This window comes from Rhea pennata, chromosome 8 (assembly GCF_028389875.1).
Source record: "Rhea pennata isolate bPtePen1 chromosome 8, bPtePen1.pri, whole genome shotgun sequence".
In the NCBI taxonomy this organism is placed as follows: domain Eukaryota; kingdom Metazoa; phylum Chordata; class Aves; order Rheiformes; family Rheidae; genus Rhea; species Rhea pennata.
Genome location: NC_084670.1, coordinates 25,179,196 through 25,192,307, shown reverse-complemented (window position 1 = coordinate 25,192,307; position 13,112 = coordinate 25,179,196). Strand labels below are relative to the sequence as shown.

Here is a 13,112-nt window from a genome sequence, read left to right as displayed (position 1 = left end):
ATGACAGCATGTCAGCAGTGTAAACCTCCTTGGAACATGGCATTGCCTCTGCCTGGCTGCTGTGAAATTGCGATGATTTGTCTGTGTCTGCGTGGACTGAAATTCTTGGCTATTGTTTGCTGGTAGTTGCAATTTCTCAAGGTTGTTTTCTAATTCAGTGCGATTTTGTAGTGAAGACAAGCCACTAATGGGGTTTGTGATCCAGGTGTGGGCCAAAACCTCGCTTAGTGATAGACTTTTCAGATTTAATGAGTTTTACCTTGAAAACACCAAAATATATATGATTTTTTCCCCTAATTAAAGTAGAACTTAATTCAAGAGAATTTGTGTCATTGTGGAGGGAAGAACTACTCAAGGTCACTTAGGGTAACAGCAGTGATCCCTAACTGACCTATTTCCATGAACTCCTTGTGGATTTAGGTACTGTTCAGTATAATAATTGCAGAGATCAGAGCTCATGGATTCCTGTGCTTTCGGTGTAACTGTATAGATAATGATAAATATGCTACTGCATGCCTTGAACTAAAAGAATTTCATAAATAATGATTGCTTCTGTTTTCATTTTTAGACTTCAAAAGGCTATTTAAAGCTTGTGATGTAATTAAGGAATAGGACAGTACTTTGAGTATGGTTTTTGCAGGTAAATCTGTACAAATCAGCTAGATTTTGCTTTAAATTCACATACAAAAATTGCAAATATGTTTTGGTCAATTCTGTTTGATCAAAAGCTACAGAGTGCCTGTGTACTCTTTAAACTGACCACTCCACATATCCCAAACAAAACAGAAATGTTCTATTTTTAATTTTGGTAATATCATTCTATTTCACATGACTTTAAATACAGTGAAGATTGGGATGAACAGATTTATGCAACACCATGTCTTGTACAGGTCATTTTACATAGCAAAGAAATGATACCTACTAAAAAGCTGCTAGTGTCAGATAATCATTTATTCTGCTGCTGTTGACTTACCCCCATGTGAACAACATGGGTTTAGCTACCAACAAGAAGCAACTACATTCCAACAAATACTTGAATAATTTTTGTGACATCAAAAATCTGTGTTGAACTTTGTGCTTGGAGCTTTAGTGCTCTTATCTGTCACACACGCAACAACAATAAAGGAGGAAATATTAGTGGCATCAAGAAAGAGGGCTGCTTTTTACAAACACCCTTCCCCAGCACGTCAGCGGAGCTTAAACTTCATATCTGAAGTTTGGGTGGATTTCAGGACTGATGTCACATATCGTGTTCAAAAGCTTTTTCATCATGCTCTCCACGTTCTTGTGGTAGCTGCTAGCGAGGTTTTGGATCGTTTCTGCTGTTTGCTCTTCTATTTTAGCAGAGAGGTTACCTTGGGAGCCCATTACCTGAAAAACAGAATTTCTCTGAGCAAAATAAAGGCTTATACGTGCCACTATGCCCATTGTACTTGAAGTAGCCTATAAGAATTTCTCTTTATCATCCTGTATAACCATTATGCAGGCACTTCACGGTGCTTTCTAACAGTAAGGGTATGATCTAGATTAAACTGCATGCAAAATAAACCGGATTAAAAGGAACTCTTCCACTTGCTCATTAGCACTGGAATCTCCCCATGTAATAAGAGTTTCCCAGCTCATTGTGGGAACAACATTTTGCACACTTTGTTTTTTATACCATTTTAATTTACTTTCTATTTTAATGACTAGTCAACTAAATTCTATCACTAGTATGCTTCGTTTGGCCTCACTGAAAACAAAAATGAACACAGCTACAGAGCAAAACATGGGAAAGCCTTCCTGAAAGTGCATAATTAGAATTTCAGAGTATTTGAAATGTCTTCAGTACTTAGTGATGTATAACCCTCAACAAGCCTCAGACAAGGCTTTAATGTTACATTTTCTTATCTGGCGAAATACCAGACAGCTTCTGGCACAGTTAATACCAGGACATTCGCTTGGAATTTAATTGACTCTAGACTAGCTGAATGTTTTAGCAAGGTTAAGTTACTAGCAGTTGCACATGTTCCAAATCCAGGACTTCAGTCCCCTTCCTCCACTGCCCTAACATCCTCCGAATCCCTCCCTGAGGGAAAAGGGTTGTTCTGATATTGAGAGAGAAATTTGTTTCTAGCTGAAGAATTGTGTGGGGCACATCAGGAGACTGTTCTGTGTACTGATGGAGTGAGAGAGGAACAAATAACATTTTTCTTGTTTCTGCCCCGCTTCCCTTGGATGGATAACCAGCTGAAGCTTATCTATGACGTTAGTGATTACTTAGGTGACCACCAGAAATAAGAGAGGAAGTCACTAGCTTTATTTTGGTTGTGATCTTATCCCAACATAGTCTTTAAAGGAAGGAAAAGCAGCTGAATTAAGATTCTGGCACAAAACACCACTGAAATTCTGTTTATCTGTACCTGGCAATGTAGTAGTAAGTTTGTCTGCAATCCAGATGTAAAACATTTTCTGATTTGGAAGGAATTGAGGACAGAGACACAATTGTAAATACTGGGAAAAGATTATAGCTTTCAGTAGTAACTATTTTTAGTTTGCATTTTCTATTATTTCTATTAGCTTTTAGACAAGTTAGGAGGGCCTCATGGGGAAAAGATTGTACGGTTTAGACCATATTTATGGAGTTGAGTTTTTCCACCTGGGAAAAAGAATTTTCTAGTGTTCCCAGATGATTGTATTATCTAGCTACTAAACACTTTTGAAAAATTTCAAGAAAAGTATTATCATTTAAAAAAGTATCTCTGTAGATTGGGAAACTGCTTGCATGATTTGTGCTAATACAATAATTTGAGACAGTTGATTCTTACATTTTTATGTATTTTTATTTTCTTTCTACTTTTCTGCTTCTGAATTTCTAGATCTTGTCAAAATCTGGACACTGCCCTATGTAGTCCATGATTTTTACTGACCTCGACGGTCTATTCCATATCAGGCCCATACTGGTTTTATGCAAATGTCATTCCAAGGTCTTCCAAGACTTTACACTGGCTTCAGAGCCACAAAATTCAGAATGAAGCTTCATATCTCCAAATTTCAGCGATATCTGAATCTGGGTATCGACACCACAATCACTAGCAAAATTAACTAGCTCTGGCCTTCAGTTCCATATGTTTTGGAAACAGATCTTGCTAATTGTCACTGTAGTCTCAAATCAATAGTTATTTTGCCTCATCGTTTTCGTTCATTCTGGACTGTCGTGGAACAACTCAGAACGTATGCGACTTCTCCTGCCCTGGCGTAGCGGGATCTCCCGCCTGCCCCCCGGGCGCAGGTTAGTAGTGACAGCGTTCGTCTGGGGGGGATGAGTGTTGGACACAACGGGGTCAGGGAGCGTGGAGGAGGGCTGCGCTGTGCAGCGGGCTCTTTGGAGGAGCAATTCGTGTTCGGGCCCTCCTGCGTGAAGTATTCGGTCAACAAGCAATGGCCCTTTAGTGCAGCACTAGTTTTGTTTGCAGTGAGAAAATCCGGGTTCACACCAAAGCACAAGAATAGATTTTTTTTTTTCTTCTTAGCTAAGGTTTTAGCCCTTAAACCACAAAGTCTGCCTTGACTGAAAAAGTGAACACATTTTAGAGATGTTTTTACTTCATTTTAATGTATCAGTAAAGATCTGAAACTGTACATATGAGACAAGTTCACCTGGCCTTGCTGTGTGACATTGTCTGGGGGCTGATAGTGTTTGTTAGAGGTTTTGTATGTATATGTGCTCCTAAGGCTGATGAGCTCTGCTGGAAAATGTTTTATATATGACTTGTGGCTGAAATGACAGTTTTGTAAAGCAGTTTTTATTTGACCTCTTTGGCTTTTTTGTTTTGTTGCTGCTTTGCACAAAACAAGCAAGGAAAAAAAGAACAAAAAATGAAAAAAGAAGGTCACCAAGGGAAGCAAAAAAGTTTGTGGTGAACCTTCATGAAAATACTGGAGAAAACTGCAAGATAGTGTAAATACGCAAAATGCACTATAATTTGGGTATGAAAATGTCATCCAGATCACTTTTATTTTGAAAATGTGTGAAAACTCCCAACATTTGGATGATTTCAGTTCATCAAAGATGCAGTGTTGTGTGCAGTCAAAAAGTTAGCTAAAGAAAAAAAGATTTTAAATCTTTATTTTTACCACAATATCCATTTTATTCCTACTTCCAATTTCAAGACAAGAACGAGGTCTGTCTGAAACCAAACGAAGGGAACCTGAAAGCTTTTTCTTTATGGCAGATGAACCTTCAAAGGACACGCGTGGACCCAGTCCAGAACCTGGGCGCTTTTAGTGACGTTTAAATCTAAAGTACCTGACACAAATGCATTGAAAGCACCTGGAAAAGTCCAGCCGGAGTCTATGGGCGCCGCAGGCACAAGGCGTGCGATAGGCACGTTGGCTCAGTTTGGTGAGGTTTGTGAAAGCCTCAGAGTAATGCCGTTTGAAGGCATGTGTTGCACCGCTGAGCACGCTGACAGCACAGAGGAACGCGCGGGTTCCTTACTTACGCTCGTTTGCTTGTGCCTGAACTCCTTCTCCCTCTGTAAGCGGTAGTGGTCGATCTCTGCTACGGCTTCCTCTTTGGCCTGCTTCAGTCTCTTTCCCTTTCCTGAACACAGGGAAGAAACAGGGAGTTAGTTACTTCAGTTACCGCTGTACCCTAGGAGATGAATCTTGCTGTTTTCCAGCTCTTCTACGTGGCGTCGTGATTTCACGGACAAAGTTTCAAGCAAAGTCAATCGCAGTTTTATTTGCACGGAGCTGCCAGAAGAGCTGAAGCGATTTAGTGCGCTTTGACTGAAGGCGAGCCACACGAACATCTGTCTGCAGAGGCTGCTTCCCTATGCGAAAGCACACGTCAAAAAGAAAAGTTTGTTGGTTTGCTAATAACAGAAGTCTCTTTGCAACTAGGCATTTTCTCATAACACAACCGATTTTTTTTTATCACAGCTTTGTGTTTAAATAAATATCTTTTCATCAGCAGTAGTAGTAGCTAGACAGATTTTAGTTGTCACTGATTGGAAAAGACATTATTCTGTAAGATTTGCTGTATTGATTGGTTGCCAAAATCCCTTCATCCCACACCAACTGGAGTCTATTTAGAACTGGCAGATTTCCAAAATACTGCAAGGATGCATCTTAACCACTAAGGAACTGAGCTGCAGCCTTCCCACTTCGTTGTCTTCTCCCCCACTTTTTTTTTTCCTCTAACATTTGTTAAATGTGGAGGTGAGTGATTAAGAAAAAAAAAGGATGTCAAAGGTATTCCTTACTAATGTGTAGAAAACATGAACGTGTTAGGTAAAAAATGTATATATTTTTGAAATAGGAGGATGATCTATTAAGTGGCATTTTAGGCTTTTGTGCAACTAGAGCCTTCCTCCTGGAAAGGCTTGTTCACATGCTTAATTTTATGTGTTCAGAATAGTTACTTTGTCTTTAGTAAAATACTAAACCCATGTAAGGCATTGCAGGGCTGGACACACAATTTTTGGTATTCCCTGGACCTCCCAGGGGTGTTATGTATCAGATGAAAGCAGAAGGTTTGGTGGAAATGTGCTGCTTACGTTTTTACAAGAAGCAAGTAGTGAACATCTCGTAACTGTCCAATGGTGATGCCTTTCTGTCTTTCTGTTTTATACGACTAGGTAGTCATGCGGATCTCTGCAGGGCTTAGCTACGCTCCTTTGCAAGGAAAAAGCCGCTTTGTAACTGATGGGGCTGTAAATCTCTTGAATTTAAAGCTGACGTGTTACATTTGAGACTCCTGGGCTGATGCTGAACATTTTTTTTTTTTTGCCTCTCTCTGTTCAAGAAGTTCAAGAGTGAGAGAGATTAAGGTCGCTGCATCCTCTCAAGGGATGCAAGGTCTCTGATGGAAAACCCCCCTGTTGTTTAGTTGCTTAAATTAGGACATCACAAGAACAAGACAATAAAGACTGGGCACCTGAAAAAGGCATCTTAGTCTGAAGCATGAAATATCCTTTTATTCTATTTATTTATTTATTTGTTTTTAACCTCCTGCTTGACATACTTTGGAAAGATTTTTAAAAAATCATTCAATTCAAGCATGAGAGCTAAAACCAGTACTTTTCCTGAAATTCTAAGGAACGTTCTGCAGCTAAACCAGAAGACAAGCATCACTGTTTCTCATTTACTTTCTCCAGGCAGCTACACTGGATTGGTTCCACTTGTGCTAGACTTCTGAAGTCTTATTAGATGTGACATATAGTAATCAGCTTCCCTTGGGCATGGCACCAAAATGAACCTGGATGCAGTGAGGAAAAAACATTGGTTTTGATACATCTGGGATTGAAGAAAATCCTGGATGAAGTGCCTGATGCAGTGGTAAACTGTTTGCTCAGGGGATGGCATATTCTGAAGTCAGGATCTGTAATTTGGTGAGTAGAAGTAGAGAGATGCCTCACACAGGTTATTTCCTTTTAAAGCATTGATTCCTGGACCATTTGATTCAGTGCTGTGCTTATTGTGGGATCTGAGAAGAAGTGAGGTGAGATTGTGTAAAGATTTTCTACACGAAGGAGCAATACAGCATGCCACTTGTTAGATTTACTGACTCTCAGCTCATCTGGAGAATGCTTTCTCGTATAGTTAATTACATTTATCAGAGTCCGCGTGCCACTAGGGAGCTATAATTACGTATAAAAGGGCAGAAAGGCTGTTCAAAAGCTGGCATGTTCTTTTGCGAAGTTTGTCTTTGTTTGGTAAGAGCTGATTACATCAGCTTCTATTGCTATATTAAGTCTTGGGACCAGTAAGCATAACCTGACAGATTCACGTAAAAGCCTGACATCAGTCTGGACAACAACATTTAGAACCAAGTTGAGGTCTGTGCTTTGAAGTTGCCCTTGTCCTCATCTCCAAATCTGGAGCTCATCAGCCTTTTGCAGAGCATGCCCTCAGGAGTGGAGCTGGGAGGTGACTTTCTGAAGATGCAAGTCAGTGGAAGTGGACTGTGATGAAGCTCTGCCAATTTCACCAGCTGAGGAACTGGAGCTCAATAGCAAATTAAATTATTTCAAAATCAGTGGGATTTTAATTTCCAATCCCATCTGGGGTGCCATCTGTAGTGAATATGTTGCATATTTTGGCCACCAGATAGATAAATAAATCCATTTAAAATGCACACAATAGAATGAAATTCTATAAAAAACCTGTTCACCTGCCCCTGACAGTATACCTAGTGAAGCAAAAATATATACATGCGTGCCAGTTCTTGACAGTGCACTGGAGTAAGCACTGTACATAGGGTGTTGCTATAGGGTGGCAGCCATTTCATTTTTCCATGATGCCTTTAGGACTGGCACAGCAGGAACCTGCTGCTTCCTATTTAATTAAGCAGAAAAGCTGTGAGTAAATTACTGCTAGTTCAACAACATTGTGGACAGAATCAGCAACCACCAACATATGCGATAGTGCGTATGCTGCACCTGATTAAGTTAAGCAGAAACTAGAGCTTAACCTGCTGTTTCACTAGAGGCAAACCAAAATTAATTAGTCAGTCTGTTATTAACCGCTCGTCTGCTACCTTAGTTGTACGGCAGAGGATTGCCTTTTCGAAGTCTTGCTGATTGTACGGGCCAGATTCTCTGCAGCAGCACAGCCAAGTTGAAATCAAACCTTATGTGCGTAAGGGAGGCAGAGCGTCGAAGTTCAATCCAGACCGTGTGAAAGCAGGGCTAGAAATATATGACAGGAGAACCAACCTGACCATGAGAAATTTACTCTAGGGTCAGAAAAGAGCATGCTGGGGACGTTGCTCTGCTTCTGCCCATTCCTCCCCGTTTCAGGTTTTGCCTTACCTAACCAGTGGGGAACATTATTAGCGTAGGGAAAAGTTTTATATTCATCTTACTGGGTATTTCTGTGATGGTAGTGAATGAGTTCTAAGTTAGATCCAAAAGAACTTTGAGTCTTTTTAGGCTATTGGTAATTTTTTAGACCTTGCAAGAAAAAGATAGTAGAAATCAAGTATTTCTGAAAATGCTGCATTCTAATTTGCTCAAACACTAAGTTGTCTTACTTTCCAAAAATTGCCTTGCTAAAATTGGTTTTCTGCTTTCAAACATATCTCCCAGGCTAAACTTCTTTGTAGAAATCATGCCATACAAGTAAAGTTGCCAAAAATTAATCATTTTTTACTTGAAATAGAACCATTTCTCTTGTCTTCAAGAGTGTTAAATTGTCTGCAGAATGGGATTTTACAATGCTTATTTTGAGAAGATTATTTTTTAACTTTAGAAAAGTACAACAGAAGCAGCTGATCAATACATATAGCTTTTTCACTGGATAAGATATATCCTGTATATTATCTAGGAGAGAGCCAAGGAAATCCAAGGATATAAGTTTGTTTATAATATCTTATTTTGATTAACATTTATTTTTTAACTTGATATCCTGAAAGCTTCAATCTAAGTTTTTAAGACATTAAAAATCAAGCCAAGACAATGAAAACTTAAAGGAAATCTCATTGTGCTAAATCCAGTGTTCATCACACATTCATTTCCCTTGTTTTACCCAAAAGGATTTTCAGGAATTGACATCTTGGCTCTGACAATGCTCACTTATTTCTGGGATCTGACTTATGCTTCAAGAAAAAATAAGAGCCAAACTAGTGCAGAGGACAGAGGACCACAGACTGTTTTGTGTTTCATTTTTAATCATTTCAATAGTTTCAGCTTTGCCTATGTGCATTTAACAAAAAACTATTAATAATTTGTCAGGTGTAACTCACATCAGCCAACGATACAGTAAAGATATTGCAAGCCAAGATAAAGAGCATTGACCAAGAAATTTGAAAAAGCACATACAGAGGAGTTTTATCAAAATATTTTTGCTTTGCTTTGTGTCTATAAGTAGCATTTTATATATTTGTTAATTTTTCAAATAGCCAAAGTGGATTGTGCATTGCAAACAGCTAGGTATATGTCAGACAAAAGGGCCTGTTATCGGTTCGTATACAATATTGTGTGTGTTTGTGCTAAAGTTTGATCTGATTATGTGAATTTCTATCAATAACACTAAGGATTTTGCTTGAGGGTAGTTTTGATAATCACATTTCCTTGAGAATGAGTCACGTCCTGCAAATGATCTACCTTTCATTCCTCTTATATTTAAATATAAATAGAATAGTCTGACTCATCAGTATAGTCGTGCTGCGCAAAGGTGGTTTGCTGTGGCAAAGGAGGTCATATTTACAGTTTACCAGGGAAAGGAATACACAGGTAGGGACGGGACAAGTTCCTTGTTTTCACTTACAACCAGGCCCTGTAGGTCCCCAGGCCCTGAGCAGAATCTGCTGCTTTGAACTCGTACTAACTGGCTTTGAGCTAGTAGTGCTTGAGGTGAAGCAGCATGTTCCTGTCTTGTTTCTCAAAATTCTGTGTGCATAGGTTAACCAATTATATTGCATATAGTGGTTGATTGCATTTCAGGTATTTGCCTTTATTTTAGTTTTTGCATTCAGTCAGAGACAAACTGTGCAGTCCTTTACGCTGACCTAAATGCAGAATAACTCGGGGTAAAAGACTTGAAGTTGTTCTCACTTGGCACAATAGGATTTGGCACTGAAAAAAAATCCCGTTTGCCTTTGTCCCATGCTACTTAAGCTGTGTTGTGCATGTATAGCTAGGTATCTAACGTGGCGTAGTGAGATTTCTATAAAAAGCATTAAAGTTAAGGGCAAACATGGAAAATTTCTGCCAGTGTAATAATGTCAGTCTGGCCTATGAGAGCATAAGCAGTTATACCAACAAAAAATGATTAATATGGAATTTGCATAATTTGGGGAAATGCTATAAGCAAAAGCTCTCCTAAAGGAGAGAGCAATACCACCAGGAGCACCTCATCTGGCTGTGTAGGGTTTGAGTCACTCCCAAATTATTCCTTGCTTTCAGAGTGGGAGCAGCGGCTGTTTATTGCGAGTCTTTGGTTTTATTCAAGACGAGAGAGTACCTTCTCATTTTGTTGCCTTTTCCGTGGCTACAGGACATGGACAGTGGCTAGGTGCTCAGAGAAGGATTGTTGCCGTTCCACTTTTTTTCTGTATATGCTCTACAAATTAATATATCATTCTAATAATTAATGAATATGTAGTGATGCTGATTTGTGTGTAGAAGGGATATAGAGACTACACAAGTTATTTTTGTTTAGCTTCCATTTTTTCCTGGAAAATACATTTCTTTACCGTACTCTCTTGCTGCACATGAAATGCATCTTCATGCATTTCAGTTGAGGCCTGTAGGACATTAAGTTTCCCCGGTGCTGTCTTCTAAATCAAGATCACTCTGTGAAACGGTATTAATGTTCCCCTGCAAATGCAGCTCAGTGACTCGTGGTTTATACTTATTTCAGGAGAATATGGTCACCATCTTTTGCATTAAATCATTGGGAGATGAATGCAGAAAATGAAGGTAAGAAAAATAGATAATGGAAAGGCTCTACTAACAGAATTATTTCTTTTATTTAAATTATTAACAGATTCAGCTAGAACTTTTTTTGGATATTACCTTCATTTTTGTATTTGTTTCTATTACTTTTTGCTTATAGTTGACTAGAATTATACTGTTTAATTTATTTTTCTTGAATACTTACATATGCTTTACTGTGGGCATTTAGTCATTCAGCAAATGAGTTTGTTTTAAATTGAACATTTGATCACTTGCTGATTGCATGTGCCCTGTTAGTCTTGCAGGAATGAGCTATCACTGTACTGACAATTCTTGTGACTACACTGTGGTTTCGGTAATTATCGTTATCCTAAAGTCTCCATTTGTTTGCATATTTTTTTTTTCTGAAGATCAGCTGACTTAAAAGGTAAGTTCCTAGTTCTCACAAGTAAAGAGGAACACTGAAAATTTTTTATAAGAGCTAAAAAAGGGAAATACGGAGTTTGGAGTCTTGTTCTGCAGAGCCGGCAGCAGGATGAACATAATAAAAAAAACCTCATTTAATGTAATAAGGTGCATAGACACAGGCACCCACACAGACCGAGGCACGTACACACACTCGCACAGGGTATTAAGCAAACTGTGAACCTTTGGGTTTGGTTAAATGCCTGACTACGGTCATGACAAAATACTAATGTAAAAGTGAGAAGGAAGTGGTACAGAAGAAAGAATAGGGGTGGCAAACGTGTTATACGCACAGATAAAATAATGCTTTTTTTTTTCTGTGAAACACTGTATTACTAGAGAGTTTACAGTAGAAAAATACAATAAAACCAGGCCATATACTTACTTTTTTTGGCTTCTTCCAGTTTATCTTTGGCACGTTTTTCTGCTTGCAAAAGCTGTTGGATTCCTTGAGACTGGCTGGTCATGCTGTTTCTTGAGCGTGCTTCTGCAGTAACTGGAGCTCTTGGGGGGTTTTATACAGCCACCAGACTCTTCCGCTTGCATTTTGTTCTATCAGTTGTTACAACAGCCTTCCAGATTGCACCAAACCAGCCTGCGCTATCCAGATTACTGCTGGCAGTAAGACCTGCTAGTGTGATCAGGAGAAACACAGCAATGAGTTTTTAAAGTGACATTCTCTCCTCAGGGTCACCTAAAAGCTGAAGTGTCTAATTAACACATTGGGAAGCGAAGAGAGTAACACTCCAAATGGCTCTCTTTCGTTGAGAAATACATACATATTTTAACTTCTATTGCTGGAGTGGATTTTAGTTAATCTTGTCAGAGCAACTGAGAACAAAAATAGCTTTTTTTGTTTGTTTCTTGCAATTTTCTTTTGATTAAGCTTCCCATGAATATGAAGAATCAAACTCAGATGGCCAATGAAGAGTTTTGATTGAATACAGTGATTGTAGGCTTCTATTTGTGTTACTTCTTGACATTATTCATTAGAATTTTTTAATTCAAGAAAATCTTCATTGGAGATTAATTGGGAACTTAAGTTTAAGTAAGCATGTGGTGCTCGGTGTGCTTTGTGTTGAAATCTGCCCCTCAGCCACAGGGGAGGTGAGTGCTGTGGGATTTAGCCCTAACATCCAGCCCCTGGGGAAGGCATATTTGTTGGTCAAAGTCTTTCTTTTGATATACACATGCATATACGATAGTGAAATGTGTGAGTGAGGCTGTAGATGAATGTCTGGCCTCCTATAGTAAGAGGCAGTGTCTTGTGAGCTACTTCATGAATGATTAGCACACCCACATTTTGAGTGCTTGTAAAACTAAATCTCCCCATCAAAGGTACTTTGGCCATTAAACAGGGAAGCAGGAGGGGAACATTTCAAGACTCAGAATTAAAATAGATTTTAAAACTAGTTCTTGGCATGAGTAAAGGATGTTTATTGCAAGTTCCTCGGACTCAGCTGTGTAAGAATCAGAGATCACTTGAACCTCTGATATGCCTGGGGTTTTTTGGCTGCAGTTTTCACTTCTTTGGTGTTCCCTGCTATTGGCTGTAGCTGTAAGGGCTTTTCTGGTGCTTCCTAGGCAGCTGTTGTGTACCTCTCACTTGCTGGAAGGCTTTGGCCGACCCTGTGAGGAAATGTCTACTGGTGGTGTGAAAGCTTCAGTGTATCCCAGCGGCTGCAGGCAAAAGCGCGAGAAGCCTCTCTCCTGTGACACTCTGCAGCTGCACCCTGAACGATGGACGCTAGCGCCGAGGCTTTGAGGAGGAGGCTGTTTCCTTGCCCTGTTTGGGATCCTGGGGAGTCCAACCCCGCGCTCAGCCTCGCTCTAGGGAAGACGCCTATTTCTCATCATGTATCACTCATTGAGTTTTTTCCTTCACCCCAAACCCATGTGAGATAACTACCCATCTCCAACATTGAAACTATAGATCTGATCTAGTTGCAAGAGAGCTGACTTGGCACTATTTTTAGAAAATTTTAATATATAGCTTTGATGTTCATTTTTTTCAGAAATAGAAAAGGAAATTATGATCAGCTGTACAAAAAACGTACAAACTGTAGGGTTAGGAAGCCTGTTGTGCCACTGGGGCTAAGCTCCAAATGACCTGACCAGCAACAAAAACAGAAGTGGAAAATGAAAGTAAAAAGTGATGTGTTCTGGTTTAGTTGGGGGCAGGAAACTCAGGCTTAGCACTTTAAAGCAATAGTCACTTAAAAATTAAAGAAGCAGCAGAAATATTGTCAGACTTACCTCAGA

General features: G+C 39.3%; 1 protein-coding gene across 1 annotated transcript; it reads right to left on the bottom strand.

Annotated features, from left to right (window-relative positions):
- Positions 1-1,197: 1,197 nt before the first annotated feature.
- On the bottom strand, positions 1,198-11,317 carry ATP6V1G3 (ATPase H+ transporting V1 subunit G3). The gene is made up of 3 exons (XM_062581646.1): positions 11,236-11,317; positions 4,485-4,585; positions 1,198-1,371 (listed from the first exon to the last, which is right to left on the bottom strand). The coding sequence occupies exons 1-3, from the start codon at positions 11,315-11,317 to the stop codon at positions 1,198-1,200; spliced, it is 357 nt and encodes a 118-aa protein (XP_062437630.1).
- Positions 11,318-13,112: the final 1,795 nt, after the last annotated feature.